Genomic DNA, 9,622 nt, shown 5'->3' on the forward strand with positions numbered 1-9,622 from the left:
AAGTGACAAGGTGTGGGCAGCTGGGCGAACTGGTTGATTGTATATTTGAGTTCGCCTCGGAAACCAAGAATGTGACATGGAAGGCTCCGGAATAATTACGAGCATCTTGCGCAGTCTGCGTGCGCACTGACATGACCGTATGCACGAGCAGTCTAGGGCCTGACGTCCCTCAGAATTTGGCGCTTGTGTCGATAACCTGCAATCATATGTCTTGCAGGTTTAAAGAAGCGCACACTTTGCACGGAGACATAATCACATTGCTGAGAATAACAACAAGCATAATTACACTTGGAGCATGAAACAATCTGATATACGGATAATAAAGTTATATATACATATATATATATAAACAAGTACGTGAAAGTTTCGCAGCACGTCACACTGAAGATCGTCCAAAGTTCGTACATCGTGCCGTTGTTTTAGGAGTCTGCGAAACATTTGAAATAACGACAGTGTAACACCTGGAACGCTCGAATAAGTAACCTTCTACAAAGCCTGCAATACGCCCGCACAGATTAAACGTTTATCGCTTGTCACACAGAACACAATTCCTACTTCAATGAAATATGAACACCGTGAATCACATGGTCTACCGAGGAAACCAGGAAAAGCAACTGAATACCTTTATAACGCAGAAAAGTTTGGAGAAAGCGGGTATTTAGTCTGTATCTTCAAATCGCATAAGCAATCTACACAGTTCAAGCTTTCGGTATATATCACCCAAAATGTTACCCCATTTCCTGAAAATATGAAATCTCTACCTTTTTTTAGCTTCTGTCAGGGAACATGTGCTAGAGTAACTGTTATGTTGAAAGAGCCTAAAAATAAAATGAACATACCAAGTCAGCAGTGACACCGACAGGAAAAAATTCAAGGCAATGTTGCAATGGTATTATAATGACTCTCCACGTTCGACAGTGTCGGTTTATTCTTAACGCAGGACGCACAAAACAAAACCACGACACAAAATGCAGAAAGACCACACAGGACAAGGGCTGCCAAGATTATTCCTCACCAACTCACTCAAATGTCGACATTCCTGAATATTGTTTTCACCAACATATCTAGGATAAGTGGTCATTACACAATGAAATTCGACAGCCTCTGGAAATATATATAGATTCAATATAGCACCGATATTCGATAATCCTAAAGTGTCATGCCATAAGGCAGCGCATCGTTGGGCGCGGCTGTTTACGATACTTTACAATACCGCGCCCTTAGGTTAAATACATCAAGCTAACTTTATGTTTTCCATTATGATTAGGCGGTCCCGAAAAACTGGGCATGATGGAAGAAGCGTAGCGTGAAATTTGTTATGGCGGGAACTGCGCCATACACGTTGGCGTGTATGGCGCCCCCGTTCGTCGTCTGCTATACAGCTCTTCGTGGCGAGGCACGAAAGACAATCCTCACTGCCCAAACAGAGGATTGTAAAAATGAAAAGCATTACTTACGTGGCTAATGCATTCACAAAGGAAACTTGGCCTCAGCTGTTGATTTGTTGGATTTTCCAGCGTGCAGCCAAAAGTGCCTGCTTTCAAAAGTAGCGGGGGGGGGGGGGGGGAGTACAAATGACACATTCTGGCTCTCCACTTCTGACAGTGGGGGGGGGGTCGAGTGCCCCCCTCTCCACTGTCAGAAATGGAGGGGCAAAAGTAGGGGACGTAGACCTTCGTCAAGGCTGTAAAAGGCCTTTTCTCTACGTCCCCGTCATCATCTTAATGGTGCAAATAATGTTTCTGTCTGTCTGTCTGTCTGTCTGTCTGTCTGTCTGTCTGTCTGTCTGTCTGTCTGTCTGTCTGTCTGTCTGTCTGTCTGTCTGTCTGTCTGTCTGTCTGTCTGTCTGTCTGTCTGTCTGTCTGTCTGTCTGTCAAAATCCGGCGTCAGCTTCCGCGGCGTCCAGCGTAGGATGTCGCTCCGGCAAAACTATTTTCGAACCACCCATACCCAGGTCCTCCATGTGGCGCGCGAAAGTAACTGAAGTGATTGAATTTTCCAGGCTAAAGTACGCAGAAAAATCGTAAAGTAGTCTACTTACACACCACCTACAAACATGATAGCATCGGATTGTAATTTGACTATACGAGAAAACGTAATTCTGTTACGCGAAAACTCAAAGAAGCCCCTTTTCCAGCGTTTGTGCCATCGATAGACCGGCCACGGCGTGACCGGCCACGGCCACGCAGTCTGTGCATCTGCGCGCGCCGGCGCGTGAGTATCTCGAAGGCCGCGAAGCAGAACGCCCGGTTCTTTGCAATACCTCGAGATAGCGCTTGCCTCCGCCGCATCGCGGCCCAAGCAAGAGGCCGCATTTCTACCAGAAAGCCCGGCCACGTTTGTGCACAGCGTTCGCGGCCAGCGTTTCTCGGTAAACATTACGGTTACGTACGCTCCAGTTGCCGGGAAGCGTGGGGAGCAGTCAGGGATCTTTGGATGCTATCGCGTTCCACTTTAAAGGTGAAGCTTAAGCGTCCTCTATCTATTTCTTTTCTTGAAAAAAAATTCGCAGTTCCGTACGAAAGGCGAAGCACCGATTGCGATAGCAAATTAGTAGATAGCTGTACGAAGTAAGGACAACAGTTTTATCGGCTGTATAAACTTGTAAACATTCGCTTACCAACTAAATTAACAATGATACAATGTGTAAGCATGACTCAACAAGGACGTGGAAATGAACAGACACACAGAAACAGCGCTGTCTTTGTGTCTGCTTCTTTCTACATCCTTGTTCAGTCACGCTTACACATTCATCATGGATTCAAACCAACTAGCCCACCAACGTGTTCTAACTAAATTAACCAGCACGGTGTTACGCGCGCACAGTTAAATATGAACACGTCTCGCTCGATGAGCGCGGAAACTCGCTGTCCAAATTCTGGAGTGAAGAAGCAAGCGAATTTATCTTCGTGCAGCTCTCGCTTCAATGTGAACGAAACGTCGAAAGCACAGGGCATACAAAGCTATCGGCACTATGCGCACTCTGCAAACACCGCAGATCGCTTTGAAGATCAGACGCGCGGGCGCGCACTTTGGCCATGTCGCGGATTGCTTTCAAGACACACGAGCGCCGGCAACGCGATTCAAATCCTTTCGAGAGTAGAGCGCTTTTAGTTCTTTATGGAACTAAATTATTTGGTCTTAGCCGTTTCATCATTTCATTGTGAGAACTTAAATATTCACGTGTTTCCTCCGCAGCTGCAAGATAAAACGCTACGCGTGCACAGTAAGCATGTCGAACATGCAAGGACACTTGATGGACGTTCACAAACTGCAATACAACTGCAAGAAGGGGGTAGTCGCGACGGTCAAGGATTATTTCCGAATGGTTCCCTGCAGGCGCAAGACGACAACGTCGTCAAAAAAGAGCTTGCTCGCCAGAGGCCTGCTCCTTTTGATTGCCAGGGAAATGCTGCCTTTTAACATGGTGAATGGCGTAGGATTACAGGTCGGTGACAACTATAACGCAGTATGTGCATTTGCATTTCCTCTATGGTATTGTTATTAGTGTAAAGAAAGAGTTAATTTATTTCTCTTCTGTAGAACTTCTTCGTAAAATACGAAGTAATCAGAGAGCTCCGAGAGCTTCCTGACCGAGCGACCTTGTCGAGGTCAGCCCTGGATAATGTGTACTGTGCCACATGCATGGACAGGTGAAGAAGATGATAGCTGAGGGGTCGAGGTTCTGTGCCGTCACGTACGATCTCTGGACCGACAACAACAGGCGGCGAGCCTACATCACGTTCACTTGTCACCATATTGACGGTATATATAGCATGTTGTTTTCAGAGTACTGATACCAATAAGCGCGTGCCTCAACCCATATTAAATTTGTGGCGTGTGCTCCCAAAATATATTTCGAAAGTTTTCATTTACCTTAAAATTACGTGAGCAATCAGCCAAGGCAAAGGCAAGAAAAAACAGAAATCACATGCTTCGTTCTTGCCTCTATCTTGAAAAATGTATTTATTATATCACGAAGCCATTAAATCATAGCGGTATTACTAGGCTAGTGTAGTGAACACTGAAATGTGTTCAATTTTGTTGGGGAGGGGAGAGGGTTGTAGACAGAGTGATTTAAATGAGGACAGAAGAATTCATGTAAAAATCCTGCTTTAGATTACTTTGATTTTTTTTCTGGCCATGCTGCTTCAGACTGTAATGATTTCTATTTCAGAGCGCTTAGAGCTCGTATCATTGACTCTGAGTACGAGACACATGACCCGGGAGACATACAGGCGCTGTCATCATGAATGAGTTTCAAAGGTGCCTCGAAGAATTCAACATGGTGGGAAAGGAAGTGTGTGCGGTCACTGACGCCGGCTCGAACACGAAGAGCGCAGCGACTCTCGCGCACACGGAACATCACCCGTGTGTTGGGCACGGCCTACACAACCTGGCAGTGGCGTAGCCAGAAATTTCGTTCGGGGGGTGGGGGCTCACACAGCTCGGCCTCCTCCTCATAGAATTAGTCTATAGGGATCAAATACATGAATAACTGCACTGCCATTGCGAAAGGTGCTGCGAACGAATTCTTGAACGCTACGCACTGTCAAGACGGGTAAAATGTGATTTTTTTTCATAAAAGAATATACTCGTATATCCCAAAAATTGTGCCCAAAATAACTGATATCAATGGTTCCATCTTTTTTGTCTACTTCATAAGTAGAGAAAATATCACACGAACTTCAGAACTATACCAGTTTGATACCAGCAAAGCAGCTGTATACAGTACGTGCCGCTGTTAAGAATGGCCATACGGGGTGGCAACGTGCCAGCTTTCAGCCCGCTGCACGTGTTTCAAGCCCACCAGTTCGGAGAACTGCGAAGAGCCGACAGCCACGAGGCGCGTGATCAACTCCGGAAATTGGTACTTGGCCGCACCACCCGGGACAAAGCAGTTCCACGAGCCCCATCTCCGTTGTGACGAAACGGGTTCGACTGACGAACTATTGTACCCGAGGCTCCCGGCGCGAACCTGATTTCGCTACGCATGAGCAAGCCGCGGCGGGACAACGAGCTACTCAGGATGTCTCCGAGCTTCCCGGAACGACTCGCCTCTGTCGTCGGCTTCACTCCTTCGCACCTGTGTGTTTGCATGTGTTTGGGCGATAAACGATAGTGCGGGGCGGCGACAAGTTTACAATGCTTGGACGAACCTTCCCGACCATTCCTGCTCCGACCCACCTCATCCTCCAAGCCGGCACACCTCACCCTCCATTCCTGCTCCGTCCTCGTCCGAACGATGACGTCGAACTATGACGTCAAGCGGAGAGCTTATAAGCAGCGTTTGCCGGCTGCTAGGGAGTGCTCGTGTTGTGCTTGTTGTCGGGAGCTGAGTGCTCTGTCATACTAGAAATGTACAAGTGAGCTGTGTGCTCGTAAACTGTTTGCTGTATGTTAGTTTTGCGGGCTCCATATGGGAGTCGCGCTAGTCTGCCAATGTATCCTGCTTAATCTGTTATTATGTAAATAAATCCTGTTCACCGAGTTCCTGTCTACGAAATTCATCTCCTTCAAATGGTGGCAGCGGCGAGATAGTCCGACGACTCCTACATCTGGTCGACAGCGGTAGGACCGTCCGGCGAATCTAATACCGCTGATACGAAAAATGTAAAGGCCATGAAATGAACAAGTTGAGGACAAATATTTTAATGGCGCTTTGTCATCCAAGAACCTTGTTTAAATTTTTGTACATATGCAACCGTCAGGGAAAAATCTCAATGACGCTGTCCTGTGTTCCAATGTATTGCGCAGAAGCAGCTGTCACTGGTCGTGTAGTGTGAGCAATTGCACCGAAATTATAGTCGCAACAGAGAGCACATATAAAAAGCAGAAGTTCTTCAAAATATACGAGGTCGAGTCAAATGAAAGTGAGCCCGTGACAAACGGGATATTTTATTTAAAAGTTGACTCCATGAGCATTGAGACATTTGTACCACTGACTAACAAGTGGCGTGATTCCCGTCTCATAAAGCTTCTCGGGTTGCCGCTTCAAAAAGTCGGTAACTGATTCTTTCACGTCATCGTCCAACACGAACCTGATTCCCTTGAGCTGGTTCTTTAATTGCCCCAAAATGTGGAAGTCGCAGGGCGACAGGTCTGTCTGGGCTGCATGGCGGATGTTGCAGCGTTTCCCACTTGAAGTTTGCCATTTTTATGTTAACCACATCAGCGACGTGGGGACGGGCATTGTCGTGGAGCAAGATGACCCCATTCGTCTATTTATTTATTTATTTTATTTATTTATTAACATGTACCTTACAGGCCTTCGAGAAGGCATTGTGCAAGGGGGGAAATACAGCAACATAGTAGTATGGAATCGGGAAAAAGAAACATCCGTATAATGAAAGGAATATGCACGCAACATTAGCGTTTCATGGACACCTGGAGTTCAACCTTGCCTGCAAAGCACGGGGCCTCATCCCGCGCTCATTGCACCTTAACAGGCCAGTACCTTCCAAGTTTGGCTACAGCGTCGTTGCAAAGACTGAGAGGCTGTTGCTTCAAGCAAGGATACAGGACTGTCGTGACAGTATTAGGAAGCTTGAAAACGAGGCATTTTTTGCACGTCGCCGCCTGGAGGACCACTGTCCGGATCATTTTGCAAGTATCCAGCTGCACGCCAACTTTGAAGCCAACATGCGTGCCCGTCATGCGGGGTTGGTGCACAGTGTCAAGCTTGACAGACTTTCGGAATCTACCAGACCATACCGGCCGTACAACCGACGAACTACGGTATACAACCTTTCTTCGCACAGCGTCGACCCAGCCGAGGCCTCGGTCCTAGAGCTAGGTCTGAATTTCAATGTTGCACCTGCACCTGACGTGCGAAAGGTTGTGTGTGCGGTGGAGTGCGTGGTTAACCAAGTTGACCCGTCGCGCCGTGACGAGGCTCGCACCCGCGCCATTGGTGTCCTTTCTGGTCTGCACCGGAGGAAGTTTGTTTCCCCTCTTTCCGCTGAGGAACGAAAAGCTGTCAAGCGTCTTCAGGCGAACACTGCAATCGTGATCCTTCCCGCCGACAAGGGGAATGCAACAGTGCTAATTGACACGGCTGTCTACAAAAACAAGATGTTGGCTCTGCTTAATGACCAGGACACTTACGTCCGGCTCACTCGGGACCCGACCTTGAAGGTTCAGAGGGACTTCCAGACTCTCCTGGCTGACGTGTTCCGCTTCGTAGCTCCCGAGCGCAAGTCTTTGTATTTCAAGCTTCTCTGTCATAACGGTGCTGCACCTGCACTTTATGGCCTGCCAAAGGTTCATAAGCCTAACGTCTCCCTACGTCCAATCGTCGACTACACTCGCTCCCCTCTCTACAAATTGTCCGCATACCTGCACCAGCTTCTGGCTCCACTCGTCGGGAAGAGCTCCACGCACGTGAGCAACTCCTGTGACTTTATTGAAAAAGTTCGTGACGTGTCTCTAGACGACGACGAGGTGATGGTTTCGTTCGACGTGGTATCACTGTTTACCTCAATTCCGACTGACTTGGCTGTGGAAGCATGCACCTCTGCTCTGGAATCTGACAGGACCTTGCCAGACAGGTCGCCCATTGACGTTCCCGACCTCAAGAGGCTCCTCTGTTTTTGCCTTGGAAACACGTACTTCTGTTTCGACAAGGTCTTCTACAGGCAAGTCCACGGTACGGCAATGGGTGCATCCGTCTCTGTTACCGCTGCCAATCTTACGATGGAATGTTTGGAAAGGCGTGCTCTCGCGTCCTTCAGCCCTAGGCCAAAAGTTTTTCTGCGCTATGTGGACGACTGTTTCTGTCTGATTCGGCGCAGCGCTTTGGATTCGTTCACTGCGCACCTAAACAGTCAAGAAAAGGCCATCCAATTCACAGTTGAGACAGAGGTCGACAGCAGACTCCCTTTTTTAGATGTACTTGTCACCAGACGCGATGGACGGCTCTCGTTCAGCGTGTACCGTAAGGACACACACACTGGCCGCTACCTGAACTTTCAATCCGTTCATCCAGACGCTCACAAAAGGTCGGTTGCTGCCTCACTGCTCAACCGTACGAACCGCATTTGCACCACAGCAGAAAGCCGTTCCACTGACTTGGACCACGTGCGAGGTGATCTCTCGGCAAGCGGCTACCCCACATCCTTTTTGACGGCTGTGGAGCGCCGTCTGTCCAATCCAGCTCGTCCGACCAATCCCCGACCAAGAAAGCGTGCTGCCATACCTTACGTTCCAGGGATAAGCGAAACCTTGTCTTGCGTTCTACGCAGTTATGACGTTGAGGTGGCGCACGTGCCCGTATGTAAGCTGAGGCAAGCGCTCGTCGGCGGTAAGGACAGGCTTCCGAGAGAATCGTTTCCCGGCGTGGTCTATAAGATACCCTGCGCAGATTGCGACTACGCATACATCGGTGAATCGGGCAACTTCAAACAGAGACTGAGGCAGCATCAGAAAGATGTCGAAAAGAAGCGTACAGTGTCGAATGCCCTTGCCGAGCACACGGATGCAACGGGCCACAATACCGACTGGGATCGCTCGAGAATTATCGGCCAAGAAAGAAACCAAAAATCGCGTCTGTATCTGGAATCACTGGAGATACAAAAAACACGTCACACGCTTAATCGAAATGAGGGAACTCTCCCCCCGTCATACACGCGCTGCTTACGTCACGTTCTAAAGCATACATAAGCTTCCATGAACCTTCCGTCATCCCATTGTGAACAAGGCTTCCGTAGCGAAGCCGAAACGTCTTTTAGATCTTTTCATTTTTTAGCACTTCTATGTTGGTCGGTGTCCTTCGTTTTATTTCTTCAACATTAGCAAGTACAATATGTAGAACAATAACAATAAACGGTAAACACAATAACTAATAACATTATAAAAGTTTTGGCATGTATACAGTAGTAAAAGAATTAGGATCACTGAAATTCTTTTATTAACATGTAGAAAAATTCAGGAAAGAAATTAAAAGAAGGCAAGACGTGTTAGACGGTTGAAACGACATATTGATCGATTAGAAGATTGCGAAATGCGCTGTGTTTAGATTGGCAAGCGATCCCATCTGGTAGAGCGTTCCATAAACGGACAGCACGGGGCAAAGCTGAAAAATTAAAAGCGTGTTTGTTGCCGTAAATTCGAGTATAGCTTAACTGATTGTTCAGTCTTTGTGACGTCGAGGACGCTTTTTTCAGGTTTGATAAGGTTAGGCCAGTTAACTGTGTGAGTGAATCTATGAAATAATAATAGAAAGGCAATATCACGGCGAGTGGTTAGTGGTTGTAACGACAGATCGACTTTTATTTGGGTTACACTTGACTGGTTACTATAATCTTTTAAAATAAAACGGCTCGCTCTATTGTGGATGCTCTCCAGGAGTTCGATGAGATATTTTTGATGAGGAGACCATATACATGAGGCGTACTCAATTTGTGGCCGTACAATAGTTATGTAAGCTAGTTTTTTTTAGTGGTGAAGACGCAGTTCTTAAGTTGCGGCGCAGAAATCATAATCATCTGAAGGCGTTAGCTGAAATGGAGGTGATGTGATTAGTCAATGAAAGATTGTGAATAAGGAGCACTCCTAAATACTTTGCACTTCGACACGTTTAGGGACATGAGCCACGTGGCACACCAATCACTAATATGTGCAA

The 9,622-nt window shown here is 47.3% G+C and overlaps 1 protein-coding gene across 1 annotated transcript; it reads left to right on the forward strand.

Annotated features, from left to right (window-relative positions):
- Nucleotides 1-6,357: 6,357 nt before the first annotated feature.
- Nucleotides 6,358-7,822, forward strand: LOC126536056 (uncharacterized). The gene is made up of 2 exons (XM_050182948.1): nt 6,358-7,648; nt 7,794-7,822. The coding sequence occupies exons 1-2, from the start codon at nt 6,358-6,360 to the stop codon at nt 7,820-7,822; spliced, it is 1,320 nt and encodes a 439-aa protein (XP_050038905.1).
- Nucleotides 7,823-9,622: the final 1,800 nt, after the last annotated feature.

This window comes from Dermacentor andersoni, chromosome 4, assembly GCF_023375885.2.
Source record: "Dermacentor andersoni chromosome 4, qqDerAnde1_hic_scaffold, whole genome shotgun sequence".
In the NCBI taxonomy this organism is placed as follows: domain Eukaryota; kingdom Metazoa; phylum Arthropoda; class Arachnida; order Ixodida; family Ixodidae; genus Dermacentor; species Dermacentor andersoni.

Excerpts from the sequence above, each read along its gene's own strand:
- LOC126536056 (XM_050182948.1), top strand. The coding sequence starts at position 6,358 with ATGCACGCAACATTAGCGTTTCATGGACACCTGGAGTTCAACCTTGCC. Across the intron at positions 7,649-7,793 it reads CTTCTACAGGCAAGTCCACG|CGCTTTGGATTCGTTCACTG; the intron begins GTACGGCAATGG and ends GATTCGGCGCAG.